At 40.8% G+C, this 18,342-nt stretch overlaps 1 protein-coding gene across 4 annotated transcripts in view; it reads right to left on the bottom strand.

Moving 5' to 3' along the window:
* Positions 1–18,342, bottom strand: part of TAOK1 (TAO kinase 1) — a 110,102-nt gene that overhangs the window by 51,657 nt on the left and 40,103 nt on the right. For all 4 annotated transcript variants that reach the window (XM_065573483.1, XM_065573486.1, XM_065573485.1 and 1 more), the window contains 3 exons: positions 14,635–14,861; positions 6,193–6,264; positions 90–191 (listed from right to left, as the gene is read on the bottom strand). In XM_065573483.1, coding sequence (XP_065429555.1) covers positions 90–191; positions 6,193–6,264; positions 14,635–14,766 — 306 coding nt within the window. In that variant the 5' untranslated portion in view covers positions 14,767–14,861. The remainder of the gene's footprint in view (positions 1–89; positions 192–6,192; positions 6,265–14,634; positions 14,862–18,342) is intronic.

Below are 18,342 nucleotides of genomic sequence, written 5' to 3'. Positions count from 1 at the left end.
GCCTTCCCCTTCAGCCCGCTGGAGACAAGTGTTTACTTAAATTTGCCCTCAACCAAAACAAGAGAAGTGCAGAGTGGAGAGCAGCTTACCCATGCTGTATGCTCACGCAAATAGCAGCCTTTGTATTCTATACTGTTAGGATGTTTTATTCTTTGTAGGAACTTGACTTCCTTAATAATATCCTGCCATTTCTGTGGAAAAGAAAAAGAATAGGAAGAAACTTTACAAAATTGTTACTTAAAAGAAGGGGGCGGGGGAGAGAAAAAGCAACCTAACCAAGACAAAACGGGGGATGGGGGCGGGGGAAGACCTGCATCCTCCTCAAAATATTTGAAGTTTGGAATTCAAAAAAAGTTATATTAATACCATGGCTCATACTGCTCAACTTTGCAACAAGAAAGTATCACATTTTACAATTTTATTTATTAGAGAATAAAAATGTAAAGGAATTAGATTTTATGGCAAAGATCTCTCACTTAATGTAATATTTTATACACACGAATGCACAGAACACAACACCACAACATTTGATATCTGAGCTCTCCTGCAGAGTCCACACTTCATATTCCAAAAATGAAGTTTTCCCTTCTTAGAGAACACAGTTTTCCCAGCCAGTCGAACACACACAACAGGCTGAAGGAGGTCAGGACTGCTGCCATCACTTCTGTCACTGCCAGCTGCCTTAAAGCTAGTCGGGGAGGTGTAAAGACCAACCCTGTTAGTAAGTACATTACTTCAGGTCAACCTTAATTTGCCACTCACCAACTGTTTGACTATGTTCTCGATATCATTTCTCCTTTATCACTTGCAATCTTTACATATAGCAGTTTAAATTACCTTACTTACTGATAAGTGAATAGTTTTCAACAAGCAAAAAAACCCCCAATGTAAAACAGAGTTATGTTCTATGACAATATATTCTTAAAGGGACGCTGCCAATGTAAAGATTACTTTCAGTCTTCAAATTGTCTATCTGATGTTGTTAAAAGTAACACCTCACATTACTGTATGTAGCGTTGTTGTAGCTGTGTTGGTCCCAAGATATGAGAGAGATAAGGTGGGTAAGATTTCCTTTTATTTGACCAACTTCTACTGGCGAGAGAAGAAGCTTTCAAGCTTACATAGGCGCTTCTTCTTCTTGGCAGAGCTCTGTGTAAGGTTGAAAGTTTCTCTCTCTCTCACCCACTGAAGCTGGGCCAATAAAAGATATTACTTCCTCACCCACCTTGCACCTCACATCACTGTAACTTTAGGACTGGGGAAAAAAAATCTCAGTTTCCCCCCCACACTTTCTGCATTTGACAGCACTTTGTGCATAGTCAGTTTCACTGTTTCCCCTGGAGAGTCGTCAGCCAGCCCCCTTTTGTTTGCCCTGCACATGTGGTTTCGGGGGAGAAAAGTATTAACAAATTAGGAAAATGTGACTGAAAAATAAAACTGGGCAAGGACACAGAGGGATGATTTTAGCACCTGAAGATACTTAACTCGTTTTTTTAACTGACTAGATTTTAACGTCATAGTGTCCCTTTAACGTTGACACAAATAAATTATAAAAAAATAACAGCTCTGTTGTTAGTCAGAAGCAGAAAAATCTCCCTCACATTAAAATCAGACGGTATTTCTCTGATTTCTTGGGTCTTATCAGCCCTCAGGTCCAATACCTTTTCTAGGACCCCTGCAAGACAGAATTGTATAAACAAGGCCTACAAAACAAATACAGTTTAACAAAATACAGCAATGCAAAATCCAAAAAGAGTCCTTCAGAAAGAGACCTTCAAAACATGAATGGAGAGAATACCTAAGACCAGAAAAATACATTTTTCAAGCCCTCTATTTACACAATGACTTTGTACTTTTACACCTCATGTCAACAGTTCCATCTTATCACCTATGCACAGAGTTGTCCAACTGTCACCCTATATTCATGTAAAGTTCAAATTGAAAAGAAGAACCATCGTATTTAATTTAGAAAGTAAAGGTGACCGACAAACGGGGAGGAAAAAAGGACTCCTTCTCTTTTTTGTTCTGACATAATGGATTAAAGGTAGTTTGAAAGTTTTGTCAAAAAAATGTGTGCGCTTGCTTTTCACATAAAAAATTCAGATTTTGTCTACTCTGAAAACCTTATGGTGAAGGGGGAACTAATTAAACATCAACAAGCGTGGTCAAATACTACAGAAATGAGGGCCATAAAAGATAGACATAGAAACAGAGACTAAAGGAGACTGAATCCTGAACAACTGAAAGGGGAGTGAGATAGGATCTACCTAATCAGAATCCAGGATTGTTACTCTGTGTGTCACTCTGGAGCCTGTTGAGTCAGCTACAAGCATGGCTGAGAGCTCTTTTTGCTCAGCATATCACCAGGTTCAATCATCAGTGGATTCAGCAGTCTGTTACCATCCAATTAAGTTCTCAGCCATTCTGAATTAACCAGTTATACCCATGCAATGTACAGCCACATTACAGCAAGTCTCTACGCCATTGGTGTCCCTTTGTTTATTTTCAAGGAACGTACAACGTCCAATCTCTCTGAATGCAGAAGCTCAACCAGGAATGATAGGAGCAATTTCTTAGCTTACAGCCCCCAAGCCTCTCAGGCAGGGGCGGCTCCAGGCACCAGCGCACCAAGCGTGTGCCTGGGGCGGGAAGCCGCGGGGGCAGCCTGCCGGTCACCATGAGGGCGGCAGTCAGGAGGTCCGCCGGTCCCGCAGGCATGCCGCCGAAGGCTGCCTCACTGCGTACTTGGGGCGGCAAAATACACAGAGCCACCCCTGCTCTCAGGAAACACATGTTCCAAAAGCTGGCTCTAGCTTGTCCCAGGGTCACACTGTACTTACAGGCTCCTGCATGGCTTTCTTGCCTCTTTCTCAGTTGTCTGTTCTCACACATGCATACCCCTACCCAAGCCAATACTGAACCAACAGCTCCCGAGCATGCGAACCCTCGCCCCCATTTGTCTGAAGTAGGGGTTTACACTTAGTTATGAGGACGAGTTCACATTTTATCTCAATGGGATTTTAACTCAACCCAGAACAAGCTCACAACGTCATGCCAAGAATACTAGACCGTTGTGATCTCAGAGGTAACAACCAATCACCACCCTTATTCTACAGGTAAGTTATATGCAACAATTTCATTGGTTGTATGAGAGCGATCGCACAGATGGTGGATTACTTGGCCCAAATGCTACACCTGTGTGACAGCAGGCACAATAAACTCCCTCAATACATACAGCACCTCACAGCAGCATATACCTGCACAATCCCCCTGTACAGAAATCAGCGCAATCAGCACACACAAAACACCCAAATGTCACTCTGAAACCTAGAGTGTCTGTCAAATCAGCGATTTGGAAGCAATGTAAGCAACTACAAGCCAGGCTGAGAGCTGTTTTTGTTTAGAATATCACCAGGTTCAATCATCACTGGGATTTATGGTGTGTTAATGTCCAATTGTTAAGTTCTCAGCCATTCTGGCTTTTTTTATACACAGAACTTTATGAATTACATCCATGCAACAGTCCTTCCGCTACTGGTTTTTAATCAGATTAATTACAACTTGTTTTGTTAGCATTTGTAAAGTCTTGCTTACACATTCCCGCTTAACACACACTTCAGAGAGGGATGTATTTAATGATTCAACCACCCTGTCCCTTCAGCTAAGGAGCGAGGGCTTCAATAGACATTTGGGACCCCTGAGAAGTCCTCTGCCATAATTAAAGAAGGCCAGAGTTGACATTACTGATAAATCTAAGGTATAAAAGCAGCATCCCATCCTGCCTCACCCCAAGCGCTGGCTCCACAGCTCCCACTGGCTAGGAACCACAGCCAATGGGAGCTGCGGGGGCGGCACCTGCGGGCGGAGGCAGCGCGCAGAGCCACCTGGCCGTGCCTCTGCCTAGGAGCAGCCGGGACACATCGCTGCTTGTGGGGAGCCACCTGAGGTAAGCGCTCCTTGGATCCAGCACCCCGAAACCCCTCCCACGCCCCAACCCCCTCCCGCACTCAAACTCCATCCCAGAGCCCACACCCTGGATCCCCTCCCACACGCTGAACCCCTCGTGGCCATTCCTCCGCCTAAGAGCAGCAGGGACATGTTGCCGCTTCCGGGGAGCCACTCGAAGCCAGGTAAGCAACCTGCCAACCCTGTGCCAACTGGACTATAAACCAGACTTTCTATGAAGATGAGAAATGTTGGTTTAGAGAGCTTTCCAGTTGGTACAAGACTGGATAACAGAGTTTTTACTGTACATCAACTAGTATTCAGCTGGTCAGTTCTATGCTTCCAGAGGCAACAAAAACAGGGTCAATCCAGGCAGGTTATTGACTAACCAAGTGTCTGGCTACACATGGAAGTTTTACCAGTTATACTTGTAGAGTTATATCTACATCATTAGAATGTATATCATTATATCATTAGAAACCCCATATGGACACACTTATTGCAATATAAGATTGGCTTTTTTGGTTTAGCTTAAACCTCTTCTCAAGTAACATAAGCTACATTTAAAAAACAAAATGAAGCACACATAAGAATGTCCACATGGAAAGTTATACTGGTATAACTATACTGGTTTAAATTCACACTTTAGGTTATACCAGTATCACCTTCCCACACAGACAAGCCCTAGTAACAAATCAAGAGCACAGCACTACATACTTCAAAGGCCCCTCCATTTAGTTTTGGAACAAGGCATGCCCCTGTTTCAGATGGTCTCTGCCAGAGCCAATGAGAAAATCCTATTAAAAACAAAGGAATGCATAACTGATACTGTAGTGCCTTGAAGAGATTTGCAGTATATAGGCTAGATTACAATCTGAGCAAACCTTCTTTCAAATAATTTTTTTAAAAAGCAAAATAGAAAATGTTTTAACTGACTTTTTTCTTCAAAATAAAGATACACATCCATTGAAGACAATCAGAACCTATTTCTGAAGCATGAACAGTTCACTTCATTCATGTGAACAGAATATTTATAGTTCATTGTAATTAAAAACAGTAGGACAAGAAGTAGGTACAAATTATACTTTCATCAGTACACAGTTAAACAAGTTAGTGCAGTATCAGAATAAAAATAAGAAACATAGGAAGTTTAGCTATGAAACTCGGATTTGAGGCTGGTTAGGAGAGACAGGTATCAGAAATTGCCAAAGAATTAAATGAATTTCAATTCTTCAAAGTACAGGTGGCAAGTCTAGGTCTGTGTTCATGGAAACCAAAAGGTTAGGCGCTGTCAGGTCAGGTCAGGTAATCTATCCCTTTGCCAGAGCAGGACTGCTTACAACACAGGAGAACATAGCATAGGGAAAAATCTTCTGACCATGCTGGGCAACAGCACCTGTACCAGTTCTACGAGACTATTCCATAACCTAATAGATTTCACTATCAGGAAGCATTCCAACCAAGCTATTCAACTCCAAGCCCTGGCTTTTCAAGCTTCCAAATTGGAGCTTCAAAATCACAAAGTACAAGCTAATGATCTCTGCTACAGTGTTCTAGAAAAAGAAAAAAAAAATCTGGGGACTGCCATTAAAAATTTAATGTTTAACCTTATTGATGGCTCTTAAAAGTCTACCTTATCCACAGTCTGGAGAATCTCCCCACAATTATCATATTTCCTATTATTTTCTCTCTCTCTCTTTCATTCTTTCTTTCAAGATCCTCAAAATGATATTGTTCAGCAGAATCCATTTAGGAAAAGGATAAATTCTTGCTTGATCTGCTATTATTACATTTTACAGGCAGGCATCCTTCTGCGTCCATGTCTCTATTGTATTCATTGCTATCATTCCTAGCAAGCCTTTATCTAGCAAGCAACAGGGTGTTTTTAAAAAAAATAGAAATCAGAATGGAACATTTAAGGCTAAAAAGGCAACTCAGCTTCCTATTAAGTCTGAATGCTGTCGATCTTGATACGAACTATTTTTTATTTTACCATTTTGCTTACATATTCTGCAGTTCCATAAAACATGGCTCTTCCTGACTGGGTGAAATAAATGCTGCATAACATGCCAGTAACGGACTAGTCAGAAGCATGTTGAAAATGCTCAAAGAAACTTATTCTGTTTACACAATGCCCCGATTCATCTTAACTGTTATATAAAGATTCTCCCTCGGGACAGCCTGGATTAATTCAAGTCAGTTAATATCACAGCAGTCTGGGTTTAATATACAAGATAGTCCACATACCTCATTGGATTGCTTCCCACTATATGACATTTTCTTGATGGCCACCACTTCATTGGTGCGCACATCACGTGCCTGTAACATTAAAACATGAAGCATCAATATCTCATATCAGAAAGAAAATACCCAGTAAAGAAAATAAAACAAACACAGAATGATTTCTCATTGGAATAGAAGTACTGAAAAGGCGTTATCCATTTAATAGTTAGCCTGGATATAGAAAGTTAAAATAATACATTCCCCTGAGGTGATGAATGTTGGATATATTCAGAAACTGAATTAAAAAAAAAAAATCACACTCCTATTTGTGGGACGTGGTTCTCAACTCATGCCATCTATTGTCAGCATCCATCAAGCTCTCTGTAAGTTGCTTCTACACTAAAGAGCATCTCTGTAAATGTGTTTTTTCTGATTTTAGGAAGCAGAATAGATCTTCTCTAAACCAACCTCTGTCCTTCCCCACGGCCCTGCCGTAAGTAATCTGAATAAGTGAAATCAAGGCACACTCTCCCATTCCACACCAAACAGAAGGGAACATATACTGCAATATCATATGGCCAAAATTACTCAGATGTTTCTGACATCAGCTGCAAACACTGGACACCACCTTTCTGATGCTGTCGGGAGAGGATAAATGTTGAGTGTGATACAAAGTAGATCACATAAATGAAGGTGTTTGCCATAATGAGACATAGGTTTATTTTCAAATTCTGATTCTTAAATTTCTTGTCCAGCATTATTTACAACTTATAAAATCATAGAAATGTAGGCCTGGGGGGAACCTCAAGAGGCTATGTAGTCCAGCCCCCCATGCTGAGGAAGGCCCAAGTAAACCTAGACCATCCTTGACAGGTTTGCCCAACCTGTTCTTAAAAACCTCCAATGATGGGGATTCCACAACTTCTCTTGGAAGCCAATTCTAGAATTTAACAATCCTTATAGTTACAAGTGTTTCCTGATATCTAACTTGAATCTCCCTTGCTGCAGATTAACCCCATTGAGCCTTGTCCTATCTTCAGTGGATGTGGAGAACAAATTGATCACAATCCTTTTTAAAACAGCCCTTAACACATTTGAAGACTTATCAGGTCCTCCCTCATCATCTTTTCTCAAGACTAAACAATCCCCAGGTTTTTTTAACCTTTCCTCAAAGGTCCGGGTTTCTAAACCTTTTATCATTTTTGATGCTCTCCTCTGGAATCTCTCCAATTTGTCCACATCTTTCCTAAAGTGTGGCATCCACAATCGGATAAAGTACTCCAGCTGAGGCATCACCAGTGCTGAGTAGAGCAGGACAATTACTTCCTGTGTATTGTTAATACACCCCAAAATGATATTAGCCTTTTTCACAATTGCATCACATTCTTGACTCATTCAATTTGTGATCCACTATAACTCCCAGATCCTTTTCAGCAGTACTACTGTCTAGCCAGCAATTCCCCATTTAGTTTTTGTGTGTTTGATTTTTCCTTCCTAAGCTTCATACTTTGCTCTTATCTTTAATGAATTTCACCTTGTTGATTACAGGCCAAAACTCCAATTTGTCCAGGTCTTTTTGAATTCTAATCTTTTTCTCCAAAGTGCTAGCAAATCCTTCTCATCTTGGTGTCATCTTCATATATCATAAGCCTGCTCTCCCACTCCATTATCCAAATTATTAATGAAAATGGTGAAAAGCACCAGACCCAAGACAAACCCACGCAGGACCTCACTAAATACATCCTCTCAGTCTGACAGCAAACCGTTGAAATAATTCATCTTTGTAATCTTTTTAAACCAGTTTGGCACCCCCTCTTATAGTAATTTCATCTAGATGACATTTTCCTAGCTTGTTTATAAGAATGTCATGTGGAACTATGTCAAAATCCTTACTATACAATCAACATACATCACATCTACACCTCCCCCACTCACTATCCACTAGGTCGGTAAACCTGCCAAAGAAGGAAATTATGTTGGTTTGGCATGATTTGTTCTTGACAAATCCATGTTGGCTATTACTTTTAATTCTATTGTCTTCAGGGGTGGAGATGGATAGCTCAGTGGTTTGAGCATTGGCCTGCTAAACCCAGGGTTGTGAGTTCAATCCTTGAGGGGGCCACTTAGGGATCTGGGGCAAAAATCAGTACTTGGTCCTGCTAGTGAAGGCAGGAGGCTGGACTCGATGACCTTTCAAGGTCCCTTCCAGCTCTAGGAGATAGGTATATCTCCATATATATTATATTAGGTGATTACAAATTGATTAATAATTTGTTCCAATATCTTTCCAGATATTAAGTTAGGTTGATTGTCTATGATTCCCCTGTCCTCTTTGTTCCCCTTTTAAAGAGAGGTGCTATGTATGCCCTCTCCTCCTCTGGGACTTCAGCAGTCCTCCATGAGTTCTCAAAGAAAATTGCTAACAGTGCTGAGATTGCTTCAACTAATCTCTTAAGTACCCCTAGAATGAGTATAGCACAATAAATGTTAATGGCTCTTAATGCTACAAACTGATTTTCTGCTCTCAGACAATTTACAATCTAAATTAAGACAAGATGACAATATAGGGAGTGGACAATATGATAATGCTGTCAGTGGGAACCCAATGTATGTGTTCTGAAGTACAGCTATTGTTTTAATTTTTATTTTCATTACATTTTAGCAGAGGCCCTGAAACACTCAAGGAACAGCACACACAGCCTCAAAGCAAAAAGGAGAGCATCGTGTTGTTTAGCAAAACAAAATTCCATCCAATCCTCTGCTGAAAGTTCCATACATGGCTAAGGAGGTGGGGAATGCCTCAGGGCCTATCTCCCTTGTGTGTTTGACTTGACCAAAGCCAAAATAAAATTAAATAAAATGGAGTATGTCATGAATTTCAATGACGCTACTACTAAAATACTAACTCTACTAGTAATTTCAATGCAGCCTTACAATGAAGGATCTCCAATAATGTAGGAGATGAAAGTATGAAGAAAGCTAAATTACCCTACCTGCTGCAATCTCAAACTACAGTTAATAAAAGAATACTCAAATTAAATTTCAGGTTGCAAAATTAGCAAATCTGACCTTATCACTCAGTGTTGCATTCTATCAAACACAGGCTGCCAGAACTTTCATTACATTCAGGACTCCAGAGTTTGTAAAGGGGTTTCTCAGACATATTCTGATACTTTGCCATTCATTGTTGACAGTGAATTCTGAAACCCTCTTATCTCAATGATGAACTTCTGACTAGCTTTAACCATTTTCTTTTTGTAACTGAGGATGCTGCATTTCAGTGACGAGTCTATATTACAATCCGTTTATTTAAGGTAACTATTAAAAATGCAAAAAATATTTTTTACCAGTAAAATTTAAACATTGTAACTCCTAGATCTTCTCTAGGCAGAGGAAATTGTTCATAGACCCAACTGTTTCCTCTGCCACAACCATGCCCATTAGTATTAGCTAGGGCTGTAATTTATTAAGCACAAAGCAGATCTTAAGTGAGGAATGCTTGCCAATCCAAAATACAGCAACAACATGCCCTGTGTTTCTGCTGAAATAAAAGGCAGAAATAAGAAGTAAGATTTAAAGAGCTGTTGTCACCTCATGAAAAAACTGTGAAAAAATATTCAATTGAGAAATAATTCTGCTCATGAAATTTTCTCTATTTATCTTCCTGAGATTTTTATCTACAGGGCTACTGAATTGCTGGAGGTGTGGTTTTTAACAGGGCAACATTCATACACATTGTTTCAGAGGGCTCTTGTATCCCCTATTTGGATTCATTATTTGAAAGGATGAACTACAGGTACCAACACTGACAGGGATGAACCTGCTTTGCTATTAGAAAATACCGGCATACCTGATCTTTTGAATAAGCGGGGATAGGTGGCTCTTCGAGAGTGCCCTGGAAGCCAAACATCTAACACTGATCTACTAGAAGACCACCACCACTCTGGCCAGGAAAAAAAATCCAGAACCCTCTGGATCTCCATCCTTCTCAAGAAAATTCCCTTTGCTCATCACAATAAAATGAACATCTGCAACAGTCTTTGGCAGCCCAATTATCAATAACAAACATCAGCCATGGCTGCTTCCTGTGCACCTGATGCAGGCACTGAAGATATAATTCTGCCCCTACTGAAGTCAATAGTGAAACTCCTATGGACTTCCACAGGGTCAGGATTTCAACCCTAATCTACAAAATCTCTGGCATTGGGACCTTGGAATATAACAACAAATTTATATTGTGGTTCCATCAAAGGAGCCCAATGCACTAGATAAATATCAACTTAGTCTTGCAACAGACTTGAGATGGACAGAAGTATCCTCATTTACAAAGGGGGTCGGGAGCTGACTTGCCCAAGATCACAGAATCAGCACCACAGCAAGGAAGGGAACCCAGGGCTACAGTCTCCCAGCCCTTCACCTTCACCACAAGCCCAGACTCCATCCCAAGGAAGTAAAATTCAAATACGTTTTGTTTTTTAAACTTGCTTCAGTTTTATACTTTACACTCTTGAATACATCCTGCTACACTCATCTGACGATATTCTTATTTGTTTCCGTACCAGCTGCAATTCTGTTGTTGTGTTACTATCTTTCTGTTTGTCCATATTCCTATACTGCTTGGATAATTACTACACTTAAACCTTCAATAAACAATTAAGAAAATAATTATTAACAACACTGCACAGGTTTTATGTGGCAAGGGATACTGGAGGGTTAACAGAGAGTGCTTAAAACACCACCCTGAACCTACCATAAAAATACTTCCCTTGCCCCACAAACTCCAAAAAACATCTATAATATTTGGATTATTTGGACGATTGGCCCAACAGATGACAAATATTCAAGGTAGAACAGTTAGACTGGGAGAAAAGAAAATCTTGGGAATATTTGTTGAATAGAACAATCACCTAGCACACTTATCATAAAGGATTTGAGGTTTATTTGGGCGAGGGAGGAGGGAATCATTGAAATAATCAAATCGGTTAACAGCTACAATAAAAAAGGGCAAACAAGATACCAGATTATAGCAGCAGAAGGAACGAAGACATAACAAAAGAGTCGGTATACCCACCTCCTTGCCCTCTCTGGAGTACTCTACATAGCATTGGTTACTGTATAAAAGAAAGGCTATTCTTGCACTGAAAAGGATGAAGAATTAGGGCAGCAAAGACGATACTAAAAACAAAAATTTAATAGGTAGCCTTGTGATTACTGGGGTGATAATACCCTGAGGTGAGCCAACAGAGTTCCTGAAAATAATGAAAGGAATTGTAGTCAAACTTTATACAATGTTCTGAAACTTGGAGAGCAGGATAGAAAGTAGACCTATAGTATAAGTTATTACAGAAGATGATCAAAAGAGTATGAGTTTGAGTGAAATCTAGACCTGGTTTTGGACATGTGGGTGAAGGGATGGAGTAAGAGGTATAATAAAGAAAAGGAAAACAGAATTAAAATACAATTTAAAAGGCAAGATTTTGGGGGTGTATGGCTTTTTTCAGTTCCTAAACAGTTCCTAGATATGTTTTATTAACAACATCCCCGGCCAAGCTGTACACAACAAAAGTAGATGGGGGGGGGGGGGGGGGGAGTTTTTTTACTAAAAAAACAACCAACCCTCCCCAAAATTAACACCCACCTCAAACACACAAATATTATTGATCGTAAGTTAGCATCAGCAGTCAATAACTGCCAGAATCCGAATATGAAAAAAAAAAAGAGAGCCATGAAGGGTGACGAGCCAGAGAGTTAAAGGCACCTAGTTTATTTGAAGTGTCTTCCCTAGCCTGGAAAAATCCATGACATCCAAAACAAGGGCTGCATTGGTGTTATGATGCCACCCAATGTATTAGGTGATCATACAACCCAGGGCTTGTTTGAGATTTCAGGCATGTATGCACATGCATATTGTGTTCAGTCCTCAAGGGAAGGGAAGGTATCAAAGTCTCCAAGAATGGAGTAGCTAGACCAATGATACAAGATGTATGCGTGTGACACAAAAAGCATAACAAAGCTGATACGTTAAGTACAGCAGCTTTGGCAATGCTCCTCTGAAGTTTTAACTACATTTAACTTAACTAGAGAACACTTTAATAGTGTATTATCCAAGAATTGAATATTGCTGATGGAATACAAGATAATTTTTACTTTAGTAAGGAATTACTGGTTTTGCAAGAAAATCAGAAATGAGACATTCACGCCCTCCCAATCTAACTTCATATACATAATCTTTACCTTAATAAATTCCTCCCCACCCACCAGGTTCATCTGATCTTTTTGGGTAGAGCTTTATGTAATATAATGTCTATCTATAAAATAGCTTCAGATATAAAATTTGTTACAAGAAATTTTCAAGAGCAAAAAAGATACTGTAATCACATGTCTAGTTTGTGTGTTGAAGCTTAAAATGTAAAATGACAATATATAGTAACATACCACACATATCTTCTACATGGCACACTCCTTTATTAACAAAAGACACATGATACACAAACATTTGAGCAGCATCATGCAAAGTTTACCTTTTGTCCTTTAGGAAGACTGCTTAATCTCCTACCTGCAGTGCATCGGAAGCACAATCTGAACACAGTAAGGTAGAAATCCCTCTTTGTTAATGAACTTTCTGACAATAATGTTTAGTCAGAGAGCATGTAGAGAAGAGAAGGGTTGAAAAGCTTGGGGGGGTGGGTTCTCCACCATTTAAATTCATGGCAGCACTTGTCATGTTGCTTGAAGGGTGTCCTGGTAAAGGGCATTCAACCCTTAAATGATTTTTAACTTGAAAAGAAACATGGAGTTCACAGAGATACTGATGTGATGAATGCTCCTCTTTTCTCACTGTTTGAGAGCATCCCTAGCACATAGCATGCAGGTGACCTCTAACCATGTGCTCGTTTTGGTTAACTAGCCCCTATGACACTTATGTGCCATAATAATATGTAGCAAGATTGGAAACATTTAAAAATTGTATCAAAAAGTGAGCGAAGGGGAGAAGTGAGTCGATATGAAATCTATTTCCAGTTTTCTATGCAGTGAATTTAATGATATTAAGTAATGTTCACCTGTGGCATTCACTTCATTATAAAACATTTGCTCACACCGATCTGTTCCCAGACAGTGGCTGCTCATAATTTTAAGCAAGGAACAAAATTAAGAAGCTTTTCCTAATTAGTTCATCTGTGCTGCATTAAATTTGTGCTGGAAGGTTCCCAACATAGTCTGCTGCAATTATTAACAATGAATAGGAAGCTCATAAAATACTGACACAAATAGCTCTCTGTAAGAAAACTGACAGGTCTGGACACACCTATTATAAATGAGAAAAGGCTTGCACCAGAAAATGGCTTTTGAATGAAGTCTCACACTATGCACTTTGGTTAACAGACAGTAAGTTGCAAATGAAGTAGCTGTAAGAGAGATTCCATGTCTCAGCTGTGCTATGTAAGCAGAGAGCAGGCGGGGAAAATCCTGTTCTCCAAAAGTTCAGGTCAAGTAGAAATGCTATATGGACAAGTATTGGGATTCCTGTCTGTTGGACAAGGACAGCATGGGACACTGAGGCAGACCGAGTGACACAGTGAGAGAGAAAATGGCTGTGGAGGGGCTGAGTGGTGGGTGGAGAAAGAAAACTGAGCTGCTCTCAGGGGCAGGGGGTGAGAAGGAACTGTATGGCGCAACAGAACTGTACTGCCAGTCAGAAGGGAGGGGCTGAAATGAAGAGGAGCTGAGCAGAGCAATAGAACTGAGCTGCCAGTCATGAAGAGTGGCAGAAATATGGGCCTTGATGATGTTAGCCAGGTGAGACCAAGAAAAGGTGCACTACTGAGCATGCCCAAGACTGAGCCTCAGGTGAACATGTTCCCTGTTAGTGCTGTGATTAGTATGTGGGGTCTGGGGAAAGGAGAGATTGGGTCTGGGCTTTTCAGCTCCAGACAGATAGTTTAATGGCAGTTAACATTGCCAGAAAGGTAAGCAGGAGTTTAATTGGCTAACCAAGCCAGAGTAGCTGTAGTTCATTTTACTACACAGACTTGATTACTTGCTGATGCAAAACACTCTTTGATTTATGATGGAAGCTGTCTCTTTTCAAGTACTTTGCCTTGCAATTGCAAACTTTGCTGCTGCTAGGCCCTTGCAATTTTAATGTGCAACTAGATCCCTGACTATTTATTATTGTTTGTATTACTGTCATGCCTAAAAGCACCAGTCCTGGACCCTGACCCAGCTTTTCTGATTATTAATATGGTGGTAACACCTAGGGACTCAAGTGAGGGATTGAGGCCCCATCGTGCTTGACACTGTACGAACACATAACAAGACCACCCTCCCTCACCCAAAGAGCCTACCATAAAAACCTCAATGTTTCAGACTAGTTAATTTTCCTCACTAAGTAGTAAAAAGGCAATATCCAGAGTTAAAGATTAGCCCGCTAATATTCACAAGTTACTGTCTGTTCAAATTACTTACAAAATAAACTGCTCCAAAGCTTCCATGGCCAATCTCTCGGAGATCTGTGAAGAGTTTTTCTGGATCTTCTTTGAAGAAGAGCTCTGCAATTTCTGGGTCCTTCAGGCTGCCCGCTCGGCTGGTTGATGGCATCCTGCTGGGCAGTTAGCCGACTGACTATCTGGGTTGAAAGTGCTGCCTCAACCCTTTGTTCATCTGCATGAATGGGGCCTCTTCAGCATGGATTACTGTAAGAAAAACATTACAACTTATCACTGATTACGAATCTCAGAGCCAGAGCAAAGCAACTCATTACTGAAGCCTACGGATAAGCAGAGTCCAAATTTCTTGTAGACCAAGCATCCCACTCATACCGAGTGATGCTGTTAACACAGGAGGTGCTATACCAGATCAGTCCAACTGCTACACAAGTCTGGTATCCTGCCTTCAACAGAGGCCTGCAACTTATCCCTCTAAGGAAGGCACACAAAAAATGAAAACCCACCTACAGTCCACTTAGCCATCATGCAGGGATCTAATGGAAAAAAATTCCTTCCAGGCCTACAAAAATTGAACAGCTTATGAAGGCTTAATTCCCCATATAATCTTTCATTTGCAGAGATACAGATGTTAATGGTTATACAATTATCTGCTCCTTTTTAAAAATTCACCCAACATTATGTGTCTCAATGACCTCTGGCAATAGTGAATTCTCCTGCTTAACTACAGTGTGTGTAAAGGAACATTTCCTTCCTTGGTTCAAAACTTACTGTCCTTTAGCTTAATTTAATTCAGTATTACCTTCTTCTTTGATTAGACCACAGGCTAAAAAGGAGGCACTGATCAACTGTCACTAATTTTCAATACTTCCATCAAATCACCTTTAACCCTTCTCCTTTCATAGTTAAATAAGGGCTTGTCTGCCCTTGAAATGCTGCAGCTGCACCATGCTAGTGCTTCAGCATAGACACTACCTACCCCCACAGGGGGCTCTCCCATCAGCCTAGATAACCCCCAAGAGCTGGTAGCTAGGTCAAAAGGAGAATTAGGTCGGTATAACTAGGTCGTGCAGGGGTGTGAAAAATCCACACATCTGAATAATGCAGCTAACCTGACCTAACCCCCAGCGTAGACAGCGCTACGTCAACGAGAGAACTCTCCTGTCAACCTAGCTGCCGCTTCTCGAGGGGAGATGAATTACCTAACCCTCCCATCGGCGTAGGCAGCATCTTCACTGAAGCTCTACAGCAGTGCAGTGTAGACAAGCCCATACCCTCAGACTTTTCAATCTCTTCTGATACATAAATTTAAGACCTCTATCTTATATGCCTGCTCTTGATATTTTCTATCACTACCCACATCTTAGAGGGATGGTGACCAAAATCAGAAAGAGTAACATATGTCTGTCTGTCCCTTCAGACAAACTCAAGCATTGAGGTTTCCTCTAACTGCTATATGCACATAACAAAGCCATCTGCATTAAGCCATCTTCAATAGCTTTTCACAGAAGAACCTGAAAGTTCAGAAGCCATTAGAATGTGTGAAGTGTTTTGTGTTTTAAGGGTGCTTTGCCTTACATTTATCCAAAATGTATAGGCCATTTTGGACCATGTCTACACTAGGAAAAAAGGTGTACTTTTAATGTGTTAAAATCTTATTGTAGACAGGGCAGTTGCAGTTCTAACATGTTAGAGTTTACCTCGACCAGCTAACACAAGATAAAACAACAACAACTTGCCTTGTCTACTCTAGGATTTTCGCTAATGTTAAAAACTCACATTTTCCCATAGTGAGGACAAGGCCTTGGCATTGGGAGTTTCTCACAATCCTCCATAAAATGTTACCAACCAAAACAACTATATCACTGGCAAATAGCTGACATACTATCCACTTTCTTCTCCAAATCTTTTTGTTCTGTCTCGTCAAGGTTTACACTTCCACACTTTACATTTTGTATGTTAAACCTACAGAAGGTTTTTAACTTCATAGCAGACAAGCAGGGCCAGCTCTGGCTTTTTTGCCGCCCCAGGCAAAAAAACCTCCCGCTCTCCCCCGCCCCCGAGCCAGAGCGCTGCAGGGAGGGCAGCGAGCCCAGTCACGGCCCCGCTCTCCCCGGCGGCCAGAGCGCCGGGGGAGAGCGGCGAGCCCACTGCGGCTCTGCTCTCCCCGGCGGCCGGAGCGCCGCGCCGTCCCCCTCTAGATGCCGCCCCAAGCACAAGATTGGTGGGCTGGTGCCTGGTGCCGGCCCTGCAAACAAGGACCATAAATCTGAGTTTAAGTGTTATGTTATGTTACTGCCCAATTGTCTCCTTTTCTGGTCTCTATACCCCCACCTCCAGATCTCTGTTGAATCATTGATTCCGCCCCTCCCCCTGGAAGCGACTCCTACAGAAATTATAGAAAAAAATAATGCTTCTCAGAGTGCTTGTGCATAGTAGTATTTTCCTCTAGGCAGTGACAACATGTGAAACTGACAAAGACAACATGATCCTTGTTAGTTTCAAGCAACTGCCAGAACCACACCATGGAAAGCACTATTGTGTGCGAGCACAGCCAAGACATACCTAGTTATAAATGCTGCATGACTCTCCAGCTTGTCTGGCTAAGAGGTATTTGGGAGATAGGATGCAAGAAAATCAAGCAAAGTCCAGGATTTCCCTAATGTACCTCCAAACAGCCAGGATTTTAAACATTTGTAATATAACCATAAATGTGTTTCCATGATAGCCCATTCTCAGCACCTAAGGAACAATTACACATGCAGATACCACAGTGATGGATTGGGTATAAGAGATTAAATGAAATTATGAACTGTTGTGCAAATATAATTATTGTGTTTTAAGTATGTATTTATGCAGGTGCCATTACAGTGACACTGATGTCAATTTATTAATTTCTCTATTCATTTATATTAAAACGTATGATTAGCGCAGGAATTATATCTAAAACGTAGCTCAATTAGATGGAGTCAAATGTACAGGATTGTCATGCCTACATCTTATCTATAATCACAGAAATGTAGGACTGGAAGGGACCTTGAAAGGTCATCTAGTCCAGTCCCCTGCACTGAGGCAGGACTAAGTATTATCTATTTTTATCTCTTAAGGTTTCACACGGGAGAGAACAAGAATTAGCTGCAATTTAGTAGACACCTGAAATGTATTTCATTTATAACAGATGTGATAGAAAAGCAAAAAGGTCAACAATATTACATTTGATCCTTCCCAGCCCTAAAAAGAACATGACATTAAAAGACAACTGTTTCGCATTTACAGCCTAGAGCTGAACAATAGACAAAAACCATAAGTCAGAGAGGCAAGAGAAAGGAATGGGGGAAGGGAGCTGATAACCACAGCACACAGTATTATTGAAGGAATGTTTCTTGGATCAACGGTAATGATGTCATGTTGCATCTTTTAAAAAGCATCAGATTCTTACAAAAAGGACATTGTTGTTCAAAAGCAACTGCTGCAATCCCACAATGCTCTTTCCCTTACATCTGTTAATCAGTGGGGTCTAGGCTTGGACAAACTTGCCAATATGGCCAAAAGTCACATGTCCCCTTCATAGTGCATCTGGGAGAGAGAGAATGAGAATCCTAGATACACAGAGCTGAGACGGATTACAGGGTTGTCCCCCTCAAACTAGCCACTATTCTCATTCTTGGCATGATTTTTGAGTATGCCTGTGAAATGTCATCAACAGGCAGGGCTTTTTACCAGTGCTGAA

Source organism: Chrysemys picta, chromosome 19 (genome assembly GCF_011386835.1).
Source record: "Chrysemys picta bellii isolate R12L10 chromosome 19, ASM1138683v2, whole genome shotgun sequence".
NCBI lineage: Eukaryota > Metazoa > Chordata > Testudines > Emydidae > Chrysemys > Chrysemys picta.
Note: the sequence above shows the minus strand (reverse complement) of the source record. Positions and strands in the feature narration are given on the sequence as shown.